General features: G+C 43.9%; 1 protein-coding gene across 2 annotated transcripts in view; it reads left to right on the forward strand.

Moving 5' to 3' along the window:
- The window catches only part of Tdrd9 (tudor domain containing 9), a 118,164-nt gene that overhangs the window by 44,440 nt on the left and 49,115 nt on the right, over window positions 1-24,609 (forward strand). For both annotated transcript variants that reach the window (XM_026779071.1, XM_005343602.2), the window contains exons 9-20: window positions 4,116-4,180; window positions 9,830-9,884; window positions 10,014-10,098; window positions 10,988-11,045; window positions 14,370-14,474; window positions 16,459-16,556; window positions 17,708-17,839; window positions 18,591-18,756; window positions 18,835-18,898; window positions 18,972-19,035; window positions 19,320-19,364; window positions 20,012-20,065. In XM_026779071.1, coding sequence (XP_026634872.1) covers window positions 4,116-4,180; window positions 9,830-9,884; window positions 10,014-10,098; window positions 10,988-11,045; window positions 14,370-14,474; window positions 16,459-16,556; window positions 17,708-17,839; window positions 18,591-18,756; window positions 18,835-18,898; window positions 18,972-19,035; window positions 19,320-19,364; window positions 20,012-20,065 — 991 coding nt within the window. The remainder of the gene's footprint in view (window positions 1-4,115; window positions 4,181-9,829; window positions 9,885-10,013; window positions 10,099-10,987; window positions 11,046-14,369; window positions 14,475-16,458; window positions 16,557-17,707; window positions 17,840-18,590; window positions 18,757-18,834; window positions 18,899-18,971; window positions 19,036-19,319; window positions 19,365-20,011; window positions 20,066-24,609) is intronic.

Genomic DNA, 24,609 nt, shown 5'->3' on the forward strand with positions numbered 1-24,609 from the left:
ACAGACATCCAGTTCACCTGCATGCAGGTGTATGCAGACAGACTCCAGTTCATTTGGATACTTACAAGGAGCACCATTGCTGTCTCTTATGGCAAGAACATAACCATGTTTTGTAAGGTCCCATTCACTCATTTCCAGTGTAGCTGCGTTGTGTTGCACAACCACCCACAAGTGGCAGAGTTCTGTAGCTTGATGTGCTTTGCTAGCTCTCTGTGTGTCTGTGGTGTGGGTGTTGGTTGTCAAAATGGGTATGAATGTTGTCTCACTGTTTCTTCTTTCATGAAGTGCTTGTTCATGTCTTTTGCCAATTTTTTCTTTCTTTTTTGCATTTATTTGTTCATTTTTATTCCAACTGCAGTTTCCTATCTATCCTCTCCTCCTAGTCCCTCCTCCACTCCCCCCCCCATCCACTCCTCCACCATTTATCTTCAGAAAGGGGCAGGCCTTCATGGATTTCAACCAGTAATGACATGTCAAGTTGCAGTGAGACTAGGCACTTTCTTTCCTATTAAGGCTGGCTGAGGCAACCCCAGTAGGAGGAGAGGGTCCCCAAAGCAGGCAGCAGAGTCAGAGACAGCCCCTGCTTCCACTGTTAAGGAGTCCTACATGAAGACCAAGCTACACAACCATAACATGTATGCAGAGGGCCTAGGTCAGTCTTATGTAGGCTGTGAGCCCTATGACCCCAGGTTAGTTGATTTTGTGCTATTCCTTCTGGTGTCCTTGGTCCCTCTGGCTCCTATAATTCTTCATTCTTTTTTTCTGGAGGATTCCCTGGGCTCTGCCTAATGTTTTTCTTTTGTCCATTTTTCAGTCTTAATATTTTCTGTTTTATTTTGTTTGAGACAAGCTGTCACTATACAACTCTGGTTGGCCTGGAATTTGATATGTAGACTAGGGTGGCCTAGAACTCATAGATCTGCCTGCCTTTGTCTCCTTGATGCTGAGATTAAAGGTGTATGCCACCATAACTGGCTTTTGCATGTATGTATATGTGTATGTATGTATGCATATCTATATATATGCTGAATTTAAGTGTTCTTTATGTATTTTGGATAATAGTTCTTTATATCAGAAAAATGCAAATATTTTCTCATTTTTGAGGCTGGTCTTATTTTTAAAAAATTGATGGATTTTTGTTGAAGTATACAGTTTTAATCAAAAAATTTTTTGTACCCCAGTTGTCCTAAACATAGAGTTGGAGCCGCTTTGGGGTGACTGCCACATCCTTGGGCTTGACTCGCCCCTTCCTTGGGCACTTGTTTGATTTCTGGCTTGAGATGTTTTTGGCCATTCACCAGTTCTGACCCTCTCCATACCAGCGACCCCGTTCTTCGGGGAGTTAAGCTCTCGCAGTGAGTGATACGAGTTTGGCTTGCAGGACACCCAGATCCAGCTCTGCTCTTCACTACTGGTTTGTTACTATCTTTAGGTGTTTTCAGTGGTCAAAGCTGGAAATGAATGAATGAATGAGTCTCGTGCACCTCTGTGGCTGGGGGGACATGTGTGTATGTGCATGTGATGGGCGACAGCCTCAGGGTTGCCATCCAGCTCCGCTGGGGCAGGTTCTCATTGGCCTGGAACTCACACAGTGGACTAGATTACTTGGCGATGGAGCCTGAGCTGTGTTCCTGTCTCTGCCTCCACAGAGATGAATTATGACCATGTGCGTCCAGCATTTTTTACCTAGCTTCTGATGGCTGGACTCAGTTCTTCGTGCTTGTGAGGCACGTGAGCACTTTATCAACTGAACTAACTACCTCCTTGGTCTTTACTTTTTAATTAATAAAAAGTTATTATTATCATGTTTGTGTGTGTTCTTTGGTTATGTGTGTTCATGTGTCACAGTGTATGTGTCACAGTCTTTGAAGAGTTGTCCTACATTTATGTGTTCCAGGGCTGCTGCCAGGCTTGCATGTCCAGCACCTTTACCTACTGAGCTATCTTGCTGGCCTAAGCCCTTAATTTTCTTTTCTTTTCTTTTCTTTTTGTTTCCTTGTTTTTACATCTGGACAAACTTTCCCTTCCCTCCTCACCTTCCAGTCCCTCACTGCTCCTTCCCACCTCCCACTCTTCCCCCTCCATTTCTCCCTAGAAAAGGGCCAGCCTGCTGTGAATCAGTTTGCCATGACACTAGTACCCCCTCTTCTAGTAAGGCTGAATGAGGTAGCCAAGTAGGGAGAAAGGGTCCCCAAAGCACAAGCCCTTAATTTTTGAAATGGGATTAGACTGATTTTGAACTTCTGGGCTCAATTAATTTTCTGCCTCAGCTTCCCAGGTATTTGACACTACAGGTATATACCACCATATGAGGCTTGGAGATTTTTTTATTTTATTTACTTATTTATTTTTAATTATTTTTCTCTTTGTGTGTGTGTTGTGTGCATGTATATATGTATTTGGAGGCCAGAGGACAACTTTGTATGTCATTGGGAACATCACCTCCTTTGAAGAAGGGGTCCACCCTGACCTATAGCTTGTCAGTTATGCAAGGTCAGGAGTCCTGGGGACCCTTCTGTCTCTGCCTCCCCAGTGCTGGGATTGTACACAGATGACACCACACTTGTGTTTGTGCAAGTGCTGGGGATTGAACTTGGGTCTTCAAGATTGCAAGGCAGGTGCTTTATTGGCTGAACCATCTCCCTCGCTCCTTGGGAATGTAATTTTAGAGCTAGTCTCCCTATTTAGCACAGTCTAGTCTTGAACTCCACAAATTTTCACTTGGTCACTTTGTGATTGAATCTTCATAAACTATATATGCAGTGTTTTTATTAGTATTTTTGATAACTCAATTTTTATTTAGCATTTTCTCTTTGATCTGTTAGTGAACCCAGGTTTTCGCATACGCTAAGCATAAGCCTTACCCCACTGTGCTGGGCCTCCAGCCCATTTTACACATTGGTATTGATCTTGTATCCTGCAGCTCGATGAACCTAGAATCCTACTTATCTTGGGGGTGTGAGTGTGTGCATGCATGTACATATACTTGCGTGTATGTTCATGCCTGGGCTAATTGCACGCCTTGGGTGTTGTTTCTTGGACACTGTTCACTATTTGGAGCAAGGTCTTTTGCTGGGCTAGAAAACTCACTAATTAGGCTAGGCTGGGTGGCCAGCAAGTCCCAGAGATCGGTGTGTCTCTTCCAATACTGGGATGATAAGGATGTGGCACTGTGCCCAGCCTTTCCATGTGGGTTACATGTTCCCTTATTCTCCATTGTGGTTGCTATTCTAGGTGACAGTGTGTCCTTCTTGGGCTTTTATATGGTTGCCTCCTTCTTGCCCCTTATTGTCTCTCTGAGCAGTCATTTCATATGCAGGTTTGCAACTCTTTGTGTGTATGTGTGTTTTGCCTGCACATCTGTCTGTATACCATGTGTGTGCCTTGGTATCTTTGGAGGTCAAATTGGGACATCAGATCCCCCAGAACTGGAGTTACAGATTGTTACAAGTTACCATGTTGGTGCTGGAAATTGAACTTGGATCCTCTAGAAGAGCAACTGGTACTTTTAATAGTTGAGCCATCGCTCCAGCCCCAGCTTATAACCCTTATCCTGTGTTCATTTGTTTCTTTCAGTCTTATTGCTAAGTTATTATTTCTCCTCTGTTTCTATACTGGGAGTAAGCTCTAGAGCAATGTAGGGCCTTTCTGTCTGTTACTGCTGCCCCTAAACTACATAGAGGAAGGCGTGAAATACAGTGAAGGGCCCACAGGTCTGTGGAAAACTGGAAATTGTATTTCATAGAGAAAAAACTGTGGTAGTGAGGGGGTGGTTATCTGGGATCCGCATCTATGTACACACTTTGTAATAATCTGGGCTTTAGTGAAGCTTACTTGTAGTTATTCTAAGGTTTATATCTTGGGGTTCTAGATTATAGTGTTTAAATTTCCAGGAGAACTTTTGCAGATAGTGTGTCTTACAGGCAGATGCAATGGAAGGCAAGAGCCCTAGCTTATTGCCTGGCTGGCCTCTCTGTATGTTTCTGTCTTGTCTGTCAGAATGGAAGAACATTACCTGACACAATCTGCAAGAGCTTTCACGGACAAAGCCAGTAGCGTCAGGGTCTCATGCAGCAGGGACTTGATTCAAACTTGTTCACTTCACATTTTGACAGGAACAAGACCTGGTCGGGGGCCCAGTTTGTGTCGGAGCGGAGCAGCGTGCTGGTGTTTCTGCCAGGTGTGAATGTCATCATTTTGTGACTGGGGTTTTAATGTTCCAGACAGCACAGGTGGTGAAAATGGGGTTCACGCGGACGACTGTGACTCAGCTTGGCCTGTTCCCATAGCCTTTGCATTATCGCAGAGTTCATATTGATAATGAAGACTAACTTTTTCAAGGCTATCTTGCCAGCGTCACAGTTTCTGGTAGGATGTTTGCTTTGTTAAGAGCATCCCTGTGTGGTCATGACTGAGGTGATTGTCGTCAGTTCACAGTGCAGCATGCTTAATGAGAGCAAAGCACGAAACACCATGGAGTCCTGCTCAGCGCTTACGAAAACAGGCTCCCACTGCACCTTTCTGAAAAGATGCGTCGTGTCTAACAGTACTTCATCAAGATGACTTCTCAAGGAGTTTAGTTTGATCAAATTATAATAATTCACATATTTGTTGTTGAAAGGTAATATGCAGATCATATGAGTATTTGTGCATGTAGTGATGGGAACAAAAGCACACAACAAGAGAAACTTAATTTTGGAATGTAACATGTGAATTCCAAATCTGTCACATTTTGTTTACTAAATGGACTCATTTTATGTACAGAAAGAACCATAGGTCTATATAGTTCGTATCTGTGCGTATTTATCAAGTGACTCGTGTGTGTGCATACTATGTAAGGGAAAAGCAACAGCAGAGCTATGTCACCACTCAGTACCTAGCATGTGGTAAACACTGTAGCAAAATTAATAAAAACACAGAGACTGATACTGGGGTTCAACCTGAAGACCAGAAAAGCAAAGTAGTCAACCACTGGCTCTTACCTCGACCTCACAGAAATGGCGATCCTGCCTCCAGGAATCTCAGAATAAGATTGTCTGAGAGCTGTCTCCTCCCATGTTATATTCCTCTCTAATGCTGGGATTAAAGGTGTGTGTTACCACTGTCTGGTCTGTAAGGCTGACCAGGATGGGTGTTTTACTCTATGACCATCAGGCAAGCTTTATTTACTCAAATACAAATGAAATATTGCTACAAAACACTACCCCAGAAAGATGTTCACAGGTGATATTTTACCTTCAGGTGTGTGACTTTCTGTTATATGCTAATGTAAATCCAAGTCTGGCATAGTATATGTTTCCGTGTTTCATTAATTGACTTATTTTCTAGCAGCTCTGCACTAGCTTTTCAGGGCTGTGCTAATAAGGTACTGTAAATTGGATATTTTAAACCAAAAGGTGGTCTATTTCCCCTCTGTTATGGGAGCTAGGCATTCTAAACAGGTTGTCAGTAGGCACACTCCTTGGCAGGCTCCAGGCTCTTCTAGCTCCACGTGGGTATCAGGCCTACTTGGTGTTTTTGTCTTGAAACAGTTCCACTCTCGTCTCTGCTGCTGCCATGTGGCCTTCTCTGTGCGTCTGGCTCTCTCCTCCTCATGAGGCTCACAGTGCTGGTAGATGAAGGTCTCAGAATATCGCCCAGACCTCGTCATAGCTAATTATATGCACAATATTTTTTGAGAGACACTGTTGAACCTGTAAAAGGCCCGATTACTGATAATTCAGATGAGGCAGAATGCATATTCAGGTGCTATAAGTCAGCAGACACTTGGGAACTACTCCAAAGGACCAAATCTTCTGAAGTGTTGTTATTTGGGATCAAACCCACTGCCTCTCATGTTATACAGAAAAGCTGAGTTACACTCCAGTCCATTTTTTCTTTTGAGAAAGGATTTTAGTGTAGCCCTGGCTGAAGTGGAGCTTGCTGTGTAACCCAGTCTACCTTTGAACTGGAGATTACCTTTTACTTCTCAATTGCTGGGATTCCAGACAGGAGTTTCCATATCTGGCTTTACAAATTGCTTTTGATAGGAAATATTTTGTGTGCTCATCAGAGGAAATTCGGAAAACATGAGAGAAGAAAAGAAATTGCTTATATAGCCAGCACTCATCAGTAGTCACTGCTCTGGCAAGGAAGAGACTGATAGAATGTATATATTTTAAAATAAGTTGTTACTAGTTAGTGTCATGATACATTTGTTTGTAGTTCTGGTACAAAAGGCTAAGGAGTCAAATTGAACTGGCAGTGTCTTTGAAAAAGTTATCATTTTATCTTGAGATAAATCTAATAAACAGACTTGCTCATTGAAAACTTTACAACTCTGAAGCAAGAAGGTAATAGAAGATGCAAAGGCCTCTCCTGCTCAAGGATTGGTAGGATTAATATTGTGAGAATGGCCATCCAACCCAAAGCAATTTAGTGCAATCCTCATCAAAACTGCAATGTTGTTCTTCACAGAAATTAAATAGTTTCAAAGTTCATATGGAAGCACAAAGACCCAGGATAGCAAAAACAATAATAAAATAAATAAATACATTGCTGTAGAGCCAGGTGTGGTGGCACATGCCACTAATCCCAGCACTCAGAAGCCAGAGGCAAATGGATCTCTCTGAGTTCAAGGCCAGCCTGGTCTACAGAATGAGTTCCAGGACAGCCAGGGCTACACAGAGAAACTGTGTCTCAAAAATCCATAAAAACCATGTTACTTTAGGAAGCACTATTCCTGATGTTCACTTATGTTATAGAATCATACTAATAAAAACAGCATATAAAATGATACACAGAGGACCCACTTATGAACCCACACTCCTACTGCCACCTGGATTTTGACAAGAAGCAGGAAATGCACATTGGAGGGAAGACAGCATCTTCAGTGAGTGGTGCTGGTCAAATTAGATCCTCATGGAAAGGAGGGAAGACAGCATCTTCAGTGAGTGGTGCTGGTCAAATTAGATCCTCATGGAAAGGAGGGAAGACAGCATCTTCAGTGAGTGGTGCTGGTCAAATTAGATCCTCATGGAAAGGAGGGAAGACAGCATCTTCAGTGAGTGGTGCTGGTCAAATTAGATGCTCAGGTAAAGAATGAAGCTAGATCTTACCTCCCGTCCTGTACACAATTCCAGTGGATCAAGGACCGCAGCATATTTGATAGAGAAGGCAAGGAATACAGTCAGCTTCCAGGCACAGGAAGAATTTTCTGAACAGGACCCCAGTAGCGCAGGCATTAAGGCTAACAATGACAAATGGGATGCCATTGTTCAAATGAATTACAAAATGAGAAAAAAATGCATCCGACCAAGGGTTGGTACCTACAATATATAAAGGACACGCACACACAAAAATAAGAAAACAGCCCAATTAAAAACTGCAGCAAGGAATTAAACTGCATTCTCAAAGTAAGACAATGGCTGAGAAACATTTTCAGAGTTACTTATTTTTATGTATGTAAGTGTTTGCCTGCATGAATGTCTGTACACTATGTGCATTTCCTGGTGCCAGGAGACTAGAGAGGGTGCTAAATGCCCTGGAATTGGAGTCACACATGGTTCTAAGTCACTATATTGGTACTGGGTACTGAACTTCTGTCATTTGGAAGAACAGCAAGTGTCTTTAACTGCTGAGCCATCTCTCCAGCCCCAACTGATAAATATTCTTAAAATATTAAACATTTTTACTTCTCAGGGAAACTCACATTAAAACTACTTGAGATTTCCTATCACACAGCCAGAGTGGCTACAATGAACCAACAGTGGCAAGTGCTGGATGGACTTGGGCCAGGGAAAACACTTATTTCCTGTTAGTGGGAGTACAAACTTGACTCTTTACATGTATGTAGAAAGACACACCCTTCGTGTTCTTTCATGTGGATGTGATCCTTGACTCTTTACATATGTGTGTTTGTTTTTGAGAGAGGGTCTCACTATATAGACCAGGCTGACCTTGAACTCACACAGCTTCTCCTGCCTCTGCCTTCAGAGTGCTGGGATTAAAGGCGTGTGTCACCACATCTGTCTAGATAAATATGTTTAAATTGGAGTACTCACAGAAGTCAAGAACCTTGTAAGGAACCATGGTGGCAGTCAGATTTCAAGAGTAGATGAGTATAGACGAAGCTTGTAGGGGGCAAAGAGGAATAATGGACCAGGAAAGGCTAAATACTGTAGGGGGCAGGGTAAAGAAGTGGGTGTGGCCTAGCTAACACTAAAGACCTTTGGAAATGCCATATAGAAACCTACTACCATAGAAGATTTTTATATATCTATTAAAAGGGTTTAAATGGAGTTACCCTATAGCAGGAAGTCAATGCCTCTTCCTTCTACCATAAGCTACCAAATTAAAAGCTCAGTGCCAGGCATAGGTTACTTGTTTTTAAGTTGTTGGTCAGCAGAAGTCCTATAGACTCTCAAACATTGCAGGCTATTGCCAATGCTCTGGGTTACCCTTCAGAACTTGGTGGTGAGGTCCTGTTGCTGAATATATCACATACTTGACTCATAGGACCTGGAGAAATCCAACTGATACAAACCTAGAAGGTTTGTCTCTTACTGGTCAGTTTTAATAGTGCTGGAATGTTGTACACATGCTGCTTGGGGAGAAAAAAATATATAAACAGTTTACCCAGCTGTGAATTCTGTGAGCTGTAGTAATGATCTAGCTGGCAGAATAAGCCTACTGGTGCAGTAATGGAACAAATGTTATGAGAGCAACCAACTGTTTTCCAGTGGGATTAAAAGCTCACTCCATAAGATGGAACTCATGCCTGGCAGTATTTACCTGACCAGAACTGGAGACTGGTGAGATTGTGGGCCCTTGGAGAGAACCTAATAATAGTATTCTGCCAAATGGACATAAGAAGCTGTTCCTCAAGGTCTTATCTTTATCTTTATATGGATTAGTGCATCTCTCACCACTCACGAGAGGGGCCTCTGCAGTAGGTGGAGACTTTATACAGATCATTGGGCAGAGAATAAAAGTAAAGAGGGCTCAGCTCTAAATGGGGCACCTGTATCCCACCCCTACCCCTAGGGCGCAGTGATCATTATGGAAGAGGGGACAAAATGATTGTAAGAGCTGGAGGGATTAGATGTGTGCAGAGAAACAGTATTTGCTGGAACATGACAGTACTGTTTCAGACTTGAACTCACGGTGGCTATGACTGCATGTACTATGACCCTTACAAGAAAGAGCCAGACAAAATCCCAGCATGGACAGGGGAGACTCATGAAGTCCCCCTGCCCTTGCCTAAGAAGTTATTGGCAATTGGTTGCTACTGGGAAGAGGGAAAATCAGTTTTCTCCGGGGATGTGGCTACCACTCCAGTAGACAGTCTTCCACCATGCTCGAATAGGCAGCACTAAGGGATCTCTGTTTTGTTTTGTTTTGAAAGGGTGCACATGAAGGCAGGGGAGAAAAGTGGCAATGGAGGGAGAAATTGGAATAGCAGGAATGTGGGGTAGTTTCTATCAAACCATGAATTCATGAAATTCCCAAACAATAAAAACAAATCTTGTCACTGAGGACTGTATTGCCCAGAGCACTGAAAATCACAGACTGCCTCTGGCTCTGTCCACTGCTCTGCTTGGCTGTTCTTCATGCTGCACACAGCTAGTAGCCTCTGTAGCATTGGTAAATCTCTTGTTATCTGTACATTTGCTCTAGAACATAGCTCTTGGGGAGCAGGGAACTTTGTTCTGTTGACTGTACATCTGCAGGGCCTGGCATAGTACGTGTAATATAAAGACGTAAAGAGTCTCACAGTAAGTTGTCATTTTAATATGAAGGTTATGTTTTAGCAATAAATTCACATTTGCCTTCTCTGCTTTCTCCCTAGGTCTGAGTGAGATCAATTATATGCATGAACTTCTCACAAACATGATTCACAAAAGGTGTGTCTAAATGCTGACTTTTGCCTTTTAGAATGTTGTGTAGCTTATGCCTTACATAATCTTAATTTCCTCACCGAGTAGTTACTGTGTCTGCTGCATATCGTATGATATTTTACTTCTGTTTCTTAGGTTGCAGGTCTATCCACTCCATTCCAGTGTGACTTTAGAAGAACAGAATAACGTATTTTTAAGTCCAGTCCCTGGGTACAGAAAGGTAGGAGGCTGGGAAGATGAAGTGTGAGACATAATTGTTTTTAGTGGAGAACTGCGGTGCCTTGGCTCCTTCCCAGTGTGTCCCACACTGCTGTTGAGTCACTCAGGCAAATCGTATTGATGAGAATTTGTACCCTTTCTTGTTGTACGTTATTTTGTAAATTGGTTTTATGAAAAACTAAGATTCTTTTGTTTGTCTTGAGACAGGGTATTGCTATGTTGTCGAGGCTGGCCTTGAATTTGAGATCACCTTGTACCATCTTTTGAAGTTCTGAGGTTATAGGATATATACTGGCAAACAGTATATCTATTCATTTTTTTTTCTGAATCAAGGGCTGGGGATTTGCTGTCTTAGGAGTGGGGGCGTTGTCAGGAGCTGTGGTCTGAGTCATCGGGAGGTTGTTGGCTGTTTTGTTTGTTTTTAGCCACTACTCCTTACAGCTGCCTGGGATGACCAGGGTCTAAGATTTGAGCTTTTGGCCCAAATTTTGATATTCTTGAGGATGTTTGGATCTTAAAGCAAAGTAGACCCTGGATGTAACTCCACAGTGCTCTGCGTGGCAGTGTTTGCTCTGGATTTAGCCTGATTGTGCTTTTGGTTCCTGGCAATCCCACAGCCCTCTGCTGAAGCTCTTACAGTAGATAGGCCCATGAGCAGATCCTTGGCCATGCCATGCCTGCCTTTGTAAAGCCCCTGTGTTGTGTGTATCTGATTTTTTGTATATTGGGGCTTCTTGATAGTTATGACCTGAAAAACTATGAAGATGGCTAATTTCTAATTTCGAACTTAGTATTTCCACTAATATTCACGATGAAGACCTTTTCCTAACTGTTGGACAGTGTCCTGAGCAGAGGGAAAACGTCCACCTGTTGTGTTTAATGCTCCACAGATTATTCTGTCCACCAACATTGCAGAGAGTTCTGTCACAGTTCCAGACGTCAAATATGGTAAGGCGTTTTTCTGCGCATGTCCTATATGAAAGGTGGCATCCTTAGGCTCTCCTGTGCCGTGGGAGCTGTTCCTCAGTTTGGGAGACTCAGAGAGAGGCTTACAAAGGTCCAGTCCCTTGTATTCTTGGCTCATCACTGTTAACTCTGAGCAAACCCTTTCTTTTCCTTCAGGTAGGGCTGCTCTTGGGGATGCCAGGCCATTTTAAGGGATCTGTAGGAAGCAGAATTTTGGGGCTTCCCTGGTGTAGTCCTGTGATATAAAGGTAGGCAAGCGTTAGGGAGGAGCTGGGAGCTGTTTTCTGAAGGTAGCTTAGATAGAAGCCATGGTGGATAGCTGCATTGTACACACACACACACGCACACACACACACTGGTACGCTTACTCACTCCTGAGTTTGTTGTGTTCATCAGTCATATTTGAGGGAACAGTCATGTAGTCAGGGTACAGTACCATGCTGAGGAGGACTGTGTTATCACAGACAGTTAACAGGTGAACTACAGGTTCATGTAGAGACAGCTATGTAGGAAAAGAAACACGGGAAAGAGCTCCATTTTTGAGGAAAAAGATATTTTAGATAGGGTGTGTCTTAGGCGACTATGGCTGTGATTACACACTGTCCAAAATCAACTTAGGGAGGTGTGTGAGGTTTTACTATTTACTACATACATGGAAGCTTATTTTTAGTTATGAAATGCCTGGCCTTAGCATGGCTTTTTGGTAGCCAGTTTATCTTATCTTAAATTATCCCCACTACCTTTTGCCTCTGGGCTTTTATCTTTCTTTCTTTTGTATATCTTACCTTCACTCTTACTCCGTGCCTGCCTGGGTGGCCCCTTGTGTCCTCCTCTCCTTGTTCTCTTGTTCCTCTTTTCTCCATCCTCCCAGAGTTCTCCTCCTATTTATACTCTGCCTGCCAGCCCCGCCTATCCTTGCTCCTGCCTCGCTTTTGGCTGTCCAGGCCTTTATTGTACCATCAGGTGTTTTAGACAGACAAAGAATCACAGCTTCAGTTAATCAAATGCAGCATAAACAAAAGTAACACTCTTGAAAATAATATTCACCAATAGGGAGGAAAGGTTTTGTGGTGTTGTTGTTTTGTTTTTTGTTCTACACTTACACATTGTAGTTCATCATGGAAGGAAGTCAGGATAGGAACTTGAACAGGGTAGGAACCTTGAGGCAGGAGCTGACAACAGAGGCCATGGAGGCGGTGCTGCTTACTGGCTTGCTCCCCATGGCTTTGTCAGCCTGCCGTCTATTAGAACCCAGGACCATCAACCCACGAATGGGTCCACCCACAATGAGATGGGCCCTCCCCCATTAATCACTAATTTAGAAATCCACCAACCTGATTTATGGAGGTATTTTCTTGATTGAGGGTCCTTCCTGTCATATGACTTTAGCTTGTGTCAAGTTGACGTAAAGCTGTCCAGCACAGGGTGGTATCAGTTACTTTTATATTGCTGCGCTAAAACACCATGATCAAAGACGGTAATAGTCCATCATGGTAGACCTGAGATAGCAGGCAGGAGGCAGCTGTAGCAGCAGCTAAGAGCTCACATCTTGAACCACTAGTAGGAAACAGTTTGAGAGAGCACACTGTGGAGAGTGGGAAGCTTTTGAAACCTCAAGCTAATTCCTAATGACACGCCTCCTCCAACAAGTCCACACCTTCTCCTAATCCTTCCCAAACAGCCTCCAACTGGGGGTCAAGTATTCATGCGTGCAAGACTTATGGGGGGCATCTCGTTTGGCCTACCATTGGATGACATGGAACTCCTATGAGGAAGTGGTGCTTGAACAAAGGCCTAAACTGAGTGAGAAGTGAACTGTGCAAAAATGTGACTCAGACATAAGGAATAGAGTTCAGGAGACCAAGAAGGAAAATTGTATAAGTCAAGGGAAGAGAAGCAAATAGGTGTTTGTTTCTGTGCCAGTAGAAATTGTGGAAAGATAGATACAAGTCTCTGTTTTCATGATGCAGTCAGGTGACTCTTAAAGAGATAACACAGGAGTCAAAAATTTGTGAGCATAAGAAGAAAAGGTCAGGAAAAGACAGGAGAGAAATTTGGGGAGGGGCCATGATGTTTTAATAGGAGTGGTAAGAAAAGGACATAAAAATCAAGTCTAATTCTAGTCATGAAACCACAGAGTTCAGGGCTTCCAGACCAGTATCAAATGGAGGAAAGCAGGGAAATCCTGGGCCACAGATGCAGGGCCTCACAGGACCGCTTTGCTGAGCGAGGTGGAGAAGAGGGGTTCTGGGTGTAGACCCAAAGGAGGCAAATGAGAGGAGAGGGGGATAAGCTAAGGGGTGGGCGCTGATGGACATAATGGACTGCACCTGAGGAGGTAGACACGTCCAGTTCTGATTTGATCCTGAAGACAGACATGTTGGAGAACAGAGATATTTGCTGAGGGGCCTTACAAGGGATTGTGATGTGTGGTCTGAGCAGAGGTAGCCAGAGCAAGGGATGGCGTAGATTGACTGGAGCAGGCTGGGTAGATGCTAAGACGACCGAAGGTGGTAGGAGTGCAGATCAGAGTTCCAGTGAGGATAAAGGTGCTTAGGGAAGAAAGAAGATAGGTGTTTAGTGTCATTTGGGTGGAGGCAGGGCTGTGGCCTGACAGGATAGGGGGTGTGGTAATAGGAAGATGTCAAGGTGGAAAGTAAGGTTGAGAGGGAGGCGTCAAGACCCTGAGAGGCAAGAATGGTCAGCACTGCTTTTGCTGGACTTGAAGTCACCAAAAGTTGTGTTAGGACTGGTGGTATGAGATGGCTGGGGAGTCAGGTGTGGTGAGAGTTGTCTGGTACAGTCTGAGGAGGCACACTCTGCATGGGAGGCAGGGCAGGAGTCTGCCTACTGTTTCTCCAAAGCACAGCTCGTCCATACACAGGACAGGAGGTGCTTGGGGCGGGGGGCGGGGACCGACTGCTGAAGGGTTCCTTTACCTGGGCTTTGATAGATGAACATCTTGAAGCACAGAGAATGTAGACGGGCACAGAGACGGGCACACAGGATCTGAATCTAGATCCAGAACATTAGCCTGCCTCCCCTATCTCTGGTGTAATGAGGTTTTGGGTAATTCTAATTTTTTGGGTGCACCCAGTCAGGCCTTTATGATAATCTGGGCCTTACAAAGACCCAAAGACTTACGTTGTGATCTAGAGAGACCTTGGTTTCCAAGGGTAGGAGCATGAGTAGTCAGCACATTTCCAGAAGTTTCTGCAAGCATGCCAACTCCATTATACCCAGGCACTGTGGGCTGTCATAACCCATGTTAGCTTTGGTGCTTACGGTTTTTTTCCCTAATGGCAGTTATAGATTTTTGTCTGACCAGAACTCTGGTTTGTGACGAAGATACAAATTATCAGAGTCTGCGGCTGAGCTGGGCCTCGAAGACCAGCTGTGACCAGAGAAAAGGTAAGGCGTCTGTGGCAGAGCGCACTGAGGCCTCAGTGGTCACCGTGTCGTCCCAGAGCTTTGCTTTAGCGTTTTTGCTCATCAGACACCTCCTATGTTGGGACTGGTCTCAGTCACTGATCCTCTCTGTTTTTCTCCTCAGTGTTTTAGGGTCAGCTCCTAAGGAACAGGTGGCCTTTTATTATCTCAACACTTTGCATTTTCAGTGTGAAATTTTAAGAAAAATATATTTAGTAGCTATGGAAGCCAAGTGGATCACTCTGGTGATTTTGACTGGCTTCCTTTGGACCACCTCTGCATCCTGCTGTTTCTAGGGTCTTTTTCCTAGAGAGTTCCACACAGGGATCAAGGTTTGGTGTACCACCCACACACTTCCTGGACAGAGCTGCTGGGCAGGGCCTTTGACCACAGAAGTGAGTCTGTAACCTGCTTAGCCCAGATGTTGCCTTCTGTAGCAGGAGCTGGCTTTAGTGGGACAGCATCTGTGGTGTGTACTGAGAGATGAGTCTGTTTTATAGGGACTCCCCCCCACCAAGGGAGGTAGGCAGAAGGCCAAAGAATTCCTTCCGGGAAATTACTGCCTCAGAATCTAACATGTTATAGGCATGAACAAAGTACATATGCATTCTTACCTTCGTGTAGATTCTGGTTTTGGTATTCTCTTTCTTTCTTAGTCTTTGTAAGAAATGTGAGGTGAGCATGTTGTGTCCTGAGACTCGGGGACATAGCAACTGCACAAGGTTTTCCTCAGGTAGGGCTATATTGACCCAGAAATCTGGCTTCAGGCCCCTTTCTTGACTGCTGTGCTCTATCCACTTTCCTGAGGTGCCCTTTGCGGAGAGAGCTAGGAGATGTTGAAGGCGCCATTGCAGCCTGGCTGCCAAGAGTTTCATCAGTGTGAAAGGCTTCCCTGGTGGCCATTTTCTGCACCTCCACAATGTCTGAGCCCCCTGCCCCCAACATCCTTGCTAGCAGATGACGTCACTGGGTTTCCATTTCAGCCATCATTGGATGCCTATTCCACCTTGTTTGATTTTTGACTTGTGATTCCATAATCGTTCATAAGGTTAAGTAGCTTTTTTCTTTGCTGGCTATTGTCTGCTCCTCAATGAATGCTTGTCTCCACCTCTTACCTTTTTAGGATTTATTTACATTTATTTATTTATTTGCTTAATTCATCTTTGAGTCAGGGTCTCTTACCATGTAGCGCTGGCTGGCATGGAACTCATGGTGTAGAACAGGCTGGCTTTGAACTCACAGAGATCTTCCTGGCTTCTGAGTGCTGGGATTAAAGGCTTGCACCAATACACTTGGCTTATTTATTTAAGTTGTGTATCTATTAAGGACCCTCCTCACCCTTCTCTTGCTTGTAAGATTTGCTTTCGCTCCACAAATAGTAATTGTCACACCAAACGTAGCAGTTTGTCGTCCTCTTGGGGTGACTGTGGCTCTGAGCTCTGTGCATGCTCAGTTCTCGCTTGTCTAATATGACAAAGGTGAAGGATGCTTGTAGGAATAGTAGGACAGATGGACACACAGAAGCAGGGACAACCTGAGCAGGCAGGACTGCTCCTCAACCCTCTGACAGATACAGATATTTGTACTAGGTGAGTCACACTTCTGTCGCCAGCTACATGGCTTTTCTGTGATGAGCTCTGTTTTACTAGCCTGAGCTAAATCTTCTAGGAAATGTGTCGTTCAAAGTGTTCTGGGTTCTGTTGCATTTTGGCTAACTTGTTTTCTTTCGAAACTTGTACTAGATTTTAAAACATTAAAGGAGCACTTAATCTTAATTTAACTTATTCTGACTTTTTAGGATAATTTTACTTGCGATAGCATTAGAATAAAGATAATTTGCTTTTACTGGCCTAGTGTGGTAGAAGATTAGGTTTTTCCTGATCAGTGTTTAGTAGCTGTTTTCCAGTCCTCTCCACATTGATGTTAACGTGATCAATGCCACATTGGGTTGAGCATCTTTTTGCAGGCCGGGCTGGACGGGTGTCCAAAGGATACTGTTACAGGCTGATCCACAGGGACTTCTGGGACAGCTCTATTCCGGATCATGTCGTTCCTGAGATGTTGGTAATGAATTTCATTCATTGTTAGTGTCGGCTTTGTGTGTATATGTCGTTTTATTGTTTACTCAGCATTCTGCACTCTGTTCTGGCCCTTATACTACTGATGCTCTTAGTAGGCTAGGGTGGCTGACTAGAGAGCCCCAGGGATTTACTTGTCTCTGCATGCATGCCAAGAACATGCTACAGTTTGTAAGTAAAATTAGAACAGCTCTGGGAAACTGGGTTTACACTGTGTAAGTTGGGGTTGCGGTGTGGTTATTAGATGGCAGGGCCATTCCCCTGTTAAACCAGCTCACAGGACAGCAATGTTTGTGAGTATTTTTAAATAAAATTCTTTTTTTTATGTGTATGGGTGCTTTCCCTGAGTGTATGTCTGTCCACTAGGGCATGCAGTACCTGTAGAGGTCAGAGGAGGGTGCTGGGCCTTGTGGAGATGGGATTAATCCATCAAATCAGTGCTGGAAACCAAACCCCAGTCCTGGGAGAGCAGCCAGTGCTCTTAACCACCAAGCTACCTCTGCAGCCACCCTGTTCTTAATTGACAGTGAGGCTTATGTTGCCTAGTATCTGTTGGCCCTATAATACCATCCCCTGTGGAATGTCAGTGTAGTCTGTTCCTTTTATAATGAGTAATTATGGATTGACCTCTCCTCTTTTCTGCTTTTCTCTCTCCTTTCTCTTTCTACTCTCTTAGCATCCCTCTTTTCCTTTTATGACTTTTTGCTCCCTTCTTTTTCTTCTACTTTTAACCTTTCCCCTTTCCCTCTTTTTTGAAAAAGAGTTTTGCTGTATAGCCCAGATTGGTTTCAAACTCAGCATCCTTTTGCCTGTTTTTCTAAGTAATGGGATGACAAGCATGTGCCATTGTGCCATGCCCGACTTCTCTCTCCTTCCCCGCTTTCTGCTCTGTTTCGAGTCACTCTTGTACCACTGTTCTCAAACCCTGTTCCTCCTGGCTCTGTCTCCCAGGGACTGGGACTACAGGTGTGCAGCCAAGCCCAGCTTCCTTCTGCCTCTTCTTCCCTTCCCTCCTCTGCTGTTCTTCTCTATTCCCATCTTCTCCTTTGCATCTTCTCTTTGGAGCACAAGACATATAAGCAGGTTAATTGGTTTAGTTACCTTATCATCTCTGAACTGAAATTCTGTTATTTTCAGCGTTGTCCATTGGGAAGCACAATATTGAAAGTGAAGTTACTTGACATGGGTGAACCAAGAGCTCTGCTGGCAACTGCCCTGTCTCCACCCAGTCTGAGTGACATTGAGCGAACCATTCTTCTGTTAAAGGAGGTGGGACTTGTGGAATTACTTAGTGGTGGGAAAGCTAAGACCTTTTCTTTGTGGGGGAACCCAAATCTCATAATTTTTAAAGTAGCTTAGTTGTTCAAAGTGCTCAATGTGTGGTGTTTCTGAAGCCTACTATGCACGTCTCCATCCTGTGGCCCCACCCTGAGAAGCGTCAGTACTCACTGGCCGCTGCTAGTCTGTCTGTGTTATCTCTCTGCTATGTGCCTTCACCCCAGCCCTCCTGCCCACTCACTGCTTGGCACTTTCTTCCCATTTTCTCTCCTTGGACCACTCTTGACTGAAGCTCTGCTCTTGTGACTTTGCCCCCACTGGCCCCGAAATCAGCTGAAACAGTCCACACACTGTTTCCTGGGGGCCAGGGATATTCTGCTTCTGACCCTCAAAACCTGTGATACCAGTGTTCTCCCCTCAGAAATGGTTTGTTAGAATACCGAGTGCTGTGGTGAGTGACCGTGCCACTGGACCCTGTTTTTCTCTGTGTGTTCCCCGTTTGTGAAACTTGGGACTAGGTAGACTTGGGGAAGTCTCTAGTGACATGGCGTGCTTTCTAGAAACATTGAAGGGGTGAGCTCAGTGAGCACATCGGAGCCAGTAGCCCTTTACAGTTAGCCGAACTCTCCAGAACCTAACTCCTTAGAAGTTGGTATGCATTGCCTGTCTTGCAGTTCTGCAGTAAGGATGTGGGGAGTGGGGCTGTGTCAGCACTCGTTAACACACTAACTTCCTTCATAAGGTTGGCGCTCTGGCAGTTAGTGGACAGAGGGAAGATGAGAACCCCCACGATGGCGAATTGACCTTCTTAGGAAGAGTGCTGGCACAGCTCCCTGTCAGTCAGCAGCTGGGTAAACTCATTGTGCTGGGACATGTATTTGGGTGCCTGGATGAGTGTCTTATCATAGGTAAGTGTGGGCCGGTGTGGGGAAAGTGTGTTGGCTTGTGCGGCCAGTTGGTCCTCATCCTCTGGTTTCTCTCTCTAGCGGCAGCTCTTTCTCTGAAGAACTTTTTCACGATGCCTTTCCGGCAGCATCTGGATGGATATAGGTATTTAACATTCTTACTGTGTAGGGCCACCTTACTAATGGCACCAGATGACACTTCATTAACCTGTTTTCAGGAACAAAGTGCACTTCTCAGGTAGCAGTAAGAGTGACTGCCTGGCCCTCGTGGAGGCATTCAAGGTGAGTGTCTCATCCTCTGGAGGCAGAGGTGGTCACCCAAGCCACCAGTGTGTTTTCACACCCTGCCTATGAGAGTGGAGAGTGCTCTCTTCTGAACATGGTGTTGGTAAGGGCTTCTGATGGCCAGTACAAAGTAACAAGTGCTGGAAGGACCAGTGGACCAGACAATTTCCCAGAGTTGATTAAAAAGTAATTTGTAGACGTGTGTTCAACCATGTGTTGACATTGGAATTAAATCCAGCTAACTAGTGAGTTATTCTGAAGCTGTGATTGTGTCGTTTTAGGCCTGGCAGGCTTGCAGACAGCGAGGAGAGCTGCGGCATCCCAAGGTTGGTCACATTTCCTTCTTGTCACCTTTCTGATGGCTGGCAATGATCAGCTTTCCTGCAAGCCTGTCTCAGTCTGGTCACTGCCTGTGCATTGTGGTGGCAGTAAGACCCGAGGTCATTGAAGGTAGTTACTATGTGCTGTCCTCTGGGAGGGGCAGGTCAGGACATTAGTGACCAGGTCCTGCTGCAGGCTGCTCAACAGGTGGCTCAGAACTAATGACACTGGTTACACAGGAGCCTGTATTTCATCTTTCTCTAGATGAGGCTTTTTATTCTAAAGCAATTAGGCTCCAGAGCCATTGGTAGACGTGTCTTGTGTAGTTTTGCTGTGCTACAGTGGGTCTCTAATCTTCCCTGTTGCTACAGTGTGACAAGTCTTTCCAGTTGAAGCACACTGTGCCTTTGATTTTGGGGACAGGTAGACTCATAAGGAGAGTCCTCCCTGTGTCGTGTTTGTGGTTTGGGGCTTTGGTCTGATGTTGGAAGCTGTTTTGGAGGATGTCCTGTATGTGGTCATTCAAGTGTATTGTCGACCATGGCTGAAGCTTAGCCCTTGTTGAGGATCTGGATGAGATGTGTGAATTGTAGGAGCAGTTAACCTCTGCCTTACTGCCTCATGCTGGATACTGTGCTCTTCTGTGTTTAAGGATGAACTTGACTGGGGACGGCTAAATTACATTCAGATAAAGAGGATCAGAGAGGTAAGCTATAAGTTCTTTGACTTGGTTAATGCAAATAAACTAACTTAAAATTTGGTCCTGACACACCAGCAGTGCACAGGGTATAGGAGCAAATTCTGCCCGTTCCCATCATTAGCAGGAGGCCTTGAGGGTAAAGACACCTGCAGTGATAATTGCTTGGCTCCAGAAATCCTCACCAAGTGTCATATGTAAATGAACACGTGTAAACTTGGCAGCCATATTTTTCGTATTTCTCAAGATATGCATGTGATCTTTTCATTATTAACTAATTAACATAAGTAAACACATTATGGGTTTTGTGCTGTTGATCCCAATTTGTATTCTTTCAGTAAGCCTCCTTGATGACATTTTAACATGGCTGTGTTCTAATTGCCAGTGCTTTCTCTGGAAATGCTGCAGTAGCTTTATAGTGAGACTGCCCTGAGGCTTATGGGTATTTGTGGGCTTACATCCACACACACACTTGGATTAGCCTGTTCTCTGGAGGAACAGAACTCAGAGTTAACAGACATCTACAGATCTACCTCCATTCCTATCTATAGCTGTCTATCTACCTACCTACTTACCTTTATCTATGTATCTATCTACTTACCTACCTATCTATGGGATTTATTAGTGTGTGGTCCAGATAATCCAACAGTGGCTACCTACAAACAGAAGGTCCAGCAATCCAGTAGTTATTCAGTTCCCAAGGCTGGATGTCTCAGCTGGTCTTCAGTATACACTGGAGTCCTGAGGAAGTGTATTTACTCTAATGCCAGTGAAGGAAGAGACTAGCTAGTGAGAGCAAGAGCGAGCAGGCAGAGAGGGAACAGCTTCTTTCTTCCATGCCCTTTGTGTGGGCCACCAGCAGACAGTGTGGCCCAGATTAAAGGTAGGTCTTCCCACCTCAAAAAATAAGTTTGATTAAAGTTTATCTTCTTAACTCAAAGATCTTGTTAGAAGTGGGTCTTCCCACTTTAAATTATTTAATTAAGAACAAACAATCCCTGATAGGCATGCCCAGTTATTTGGGTTTTAGATGTAGTCAAGTTGACCACGAAGAACAGCTGTCACACATCCATGTCAGACCTTGGCACTAAATTAGACTGCAGTCGTAGGATGCGCGTCTTCCCCAGGTCCAGGAAGAGCCTTCATAACAGTTTTTTTTCCCCAAATAGAACTTCTTTGGCTTTTCTTCTGACCATTGCCCATAACAACTTGTAACCAACATTATAAAGAAAGGCAAACATCCATAATCCATTTTTTGGGAATGTGGGCATAGTTTTTCTAGGCTACTTCCTGCTGACTGGGGGCACCGATAATCTTATGGGGACCTAAAGAAAATTTAGGATTATGGTCAAGTCCTGACTGGAAAATTCTGTGAGGCTTGATATCTCAGCCAGCAGTCTTGAAACTGTTCTGGATGTAGAATTCAGAGGAAACTCCAACAGAGGTCCTCTGAAATGTTGGCTCATCTGGACCATCTGCTTCTACTGAAGTTTCTTCAGGGTGTTTTCATCGATCAAACCTGATTTTTCTCAGCCCAGAATGAATCCACAGCCTTTCGTTTCCTGTGGAAACAAAACCAAAACCTCTTCTCCAAGGCATTTTCAAAATATATATGTTGGATTAATCCAGCAGCATTTATAATTAAATACGATTTAGTGGTTTTTGCTCCTTCCTCAGTCATAAAACAATTTAAAGACAACACAATAGCATACAATATCCAGACTCCGTATATATTTCATCTTTACATGGCTTTATTTTAAACTCTGTTTCTTTTATTTTTAATTTTTGACTTTTTGAGACAGGATTTCTCTGTATATCTATGGCTGCCCTGGAACTCACTCTGTAGACCAAGTTGTCCTTGAACTCACAGAGATCTGCCTACCTTTACCTCCCAAATGCTGGGATTAAAGGTGTGTGCCACCACACCTTGAACTCAAAGAGATCCGTCTGCCTCTGTTTTAATTTATTAGATTTTTAAAAAAAATACCAATCCAAGTTCCCACTCCCTCCCCTCCTCCCATTCCCTCCACACACCCTCTCACCCCACCCCCATCTAATATTCAGAGACTAGGGCACATTGCCTTGAGGAAGGTCCAAGCCCCTCCCTACTGTATCTAGACTGCGTAAGGCATCCATCCAAAGAGAATAGGATCCCAGAAAAGCCAGTACATGCAGTAGGGATAAATTCTGATGCTACTGCCAGAGGCCTCTCAGCCTGCCCCAGCCATGCAACTGTCAACTACATCAAAGGAACTAGTTTGGTCCTATGCTTGTTCCTTCCCAGTTTGGCTGGAGTTGGTGAGCTCCCATTAGCTCAGGCAAACTGTTTCAGTGGGTGAACCCATCATGGTCTTGACCTCCTTGCTCATATTCTCATTCCTTCCACTCTTCAACTGGACTTTGGGAGCTCAGCCCAGTGCTCCAATGTGGATCTCTGCCTCTGCCTACATCAGTTGCTGGATGAAGGCTCTATGGTGATATTTAAGATAGTCATCAGTCTGACTTCAGGACAAGTCAAGATCGAGCCCCCTCTCCTCTATTGCCCAGGGTCCTATGTGGGGTCATCCTTTTGGATTCCTGAGACTTTCTCTAGATCCAGGTTTATGCTAACCCTATAATGGCTCCCTCAATCAAGATATCTCTCCTTGAGCTGGGCGGTGGTGGTGCATGCCTTTAATCCCAGCACTCGGGAGGCAGAGGCAGGTGGATCTCTGTGAGTTCGAGACCAGCCTGGTCTACAAGAGCTAGTTCCAGGACAGGCTCCAAAACCACAGAGAAACCCTGTCTCGGAAAAAAAAAAAAAAAAAAAAAAAAAAAAAAAAAAAAAAAAAAAAAAAAAGATGTCTCTCCTTGTTCTCGTCTCTGCCCTTCCTCCATCTTGACCATCTTATTCCCTCAAGTTCTACTCTCCCCTCCACCTCTCCCCTCCTCTTCTCCTCCTACCCTTCTCTCTACCCTCACCCCCTTGCTCCCAACCCTGACAGTCAGTCCTGTCCATTTCTAATTTCCAGGTGGGTCTATATATATTTTTCTTTGGATTCACCTTATTACTTAGCTTCTCTAGGATCATGAACTATATATAGGCTGAATGTCCTTTGTTTATAGCTAGTATCCACTTATGAGTGAGTACATACCATATTCATCTTTTTGGGTCTGGGTTACCTCACTCAGGATAGTGTTTTCTAATTCTATCCATTTTCATGCAAAATTCAAGATGTCATTGTTTTTGTTTTTTGGTTTTTTACCGCTGAGTAGTTAGTACTCTAATGTGTAAATGTGCCATGTTTTCTTTATCCATTCTTCAGTTGGGGGCATCTAGGTTGTTTCTAGGTTCTGTCTATTACAAATATGCTGCTATAAACATAGTTGAACAAATGCTTTTGTGGTATGATTGAGCATCTTTACATGCCCAAGAGTTACCACTGGATCCTGAGGTAAGTTGATTCCCAATTTTCTGAGAAACTGCCATACTGATTTCCAAAGTAGTTGTACGAGTTTGCATTCCCACCAGCAATGGATGAGTGTTTCCCTTACCTCTCCAGCATTCCACATTCTCTCCAGCATTAAGCAATCATTAGTGATTTTGATCTTAGCCATTCTGACAGGCGTAAGTTGGTATCTCAGAGTTGTTTTGATTTGCATTTCCCTGATAGCTAAAGATGTTGAACATTTCCTTAAGTATCTTTTGGCCATTCTGTTGAGAATTCTCTCTTTAGTTCAGTACCCTATTTTTTAATTGGATTATTTAGAATTTTAATGTCTAATTTCCTGAGTTCTTTATATATTTTGGAGAGCAGTCCTTTGTCTGATGTGGGATTGATGAAGATCTTTTCCCATTCAGTAGGCTGCCTTTTTGTCTTATTAACTGTGTCCTTTGCTTCACAGAAGCTTCTTAGTTTCAGGAGGTACCATTTATTTATTGTTGCTCTCAGTGTCTGTGTTACTGGGCTTATATGTAGGAAGCGGTCTCCTGTGCTCGTGCATTGAAGACTACTTCCCACTTCCTCTTCTATCAGGTTCAGTGTAGTCAGATTTATATTGACGTCTTTAATCCATTTGGACTTGAGTTTTGTGCATGGCAATAGATATGGATCTATTTTTATTCTTCTACAGGTTGACATCCAGTTATGCCAGCACCATTTGCTGAAGATGCTTTCTTTCTTCCATTGTATAATTTTAGCTTCTTTGTCAGAAATCAGATGTTCACAGGTGTGTGAATTAATATCTGGGTCTTTGGTTGATTCCATTGGTCAACCTCTCTGTTTTTTATGTCTAAACCAAGCTGTTTTCATTACTGTAGCTCTGTATAGAGCTTGATGTCAGAGATGGCGATGCCTCTGGAAGTTCCTTTATTGTACAGGATTGTTTTGGCTATCCCAGGTTTTTTGTTTTTCTATATGAAGTTGATTAATGTTCTTTAAAGGTCTGTGAAGAATTGCATTGGGCTTTTGATGGGGGTTGTATTAAATCTATAGATTACTTTTTGGTAGGATTGCTATTTTTACTATGTTGATCCTACCTATCCAAGAGCATGGGTGATCTTTCCATTTTCT

Source organism: Microtus ochrogaster, chromosome 1, assembly GCF_000317375.1.
Source record: "Microtus ochrogaster isolate Prairie Vole_2 chromosome 1, MicOch1.0, whole genome shotgun sequence".
Classification (NCBI taxonomy): Eukaryota; Metazoa; Chordata; class Mammalia; order Rodentia; family Cricetidae; genus Microtus; species Microtus ochrogaster.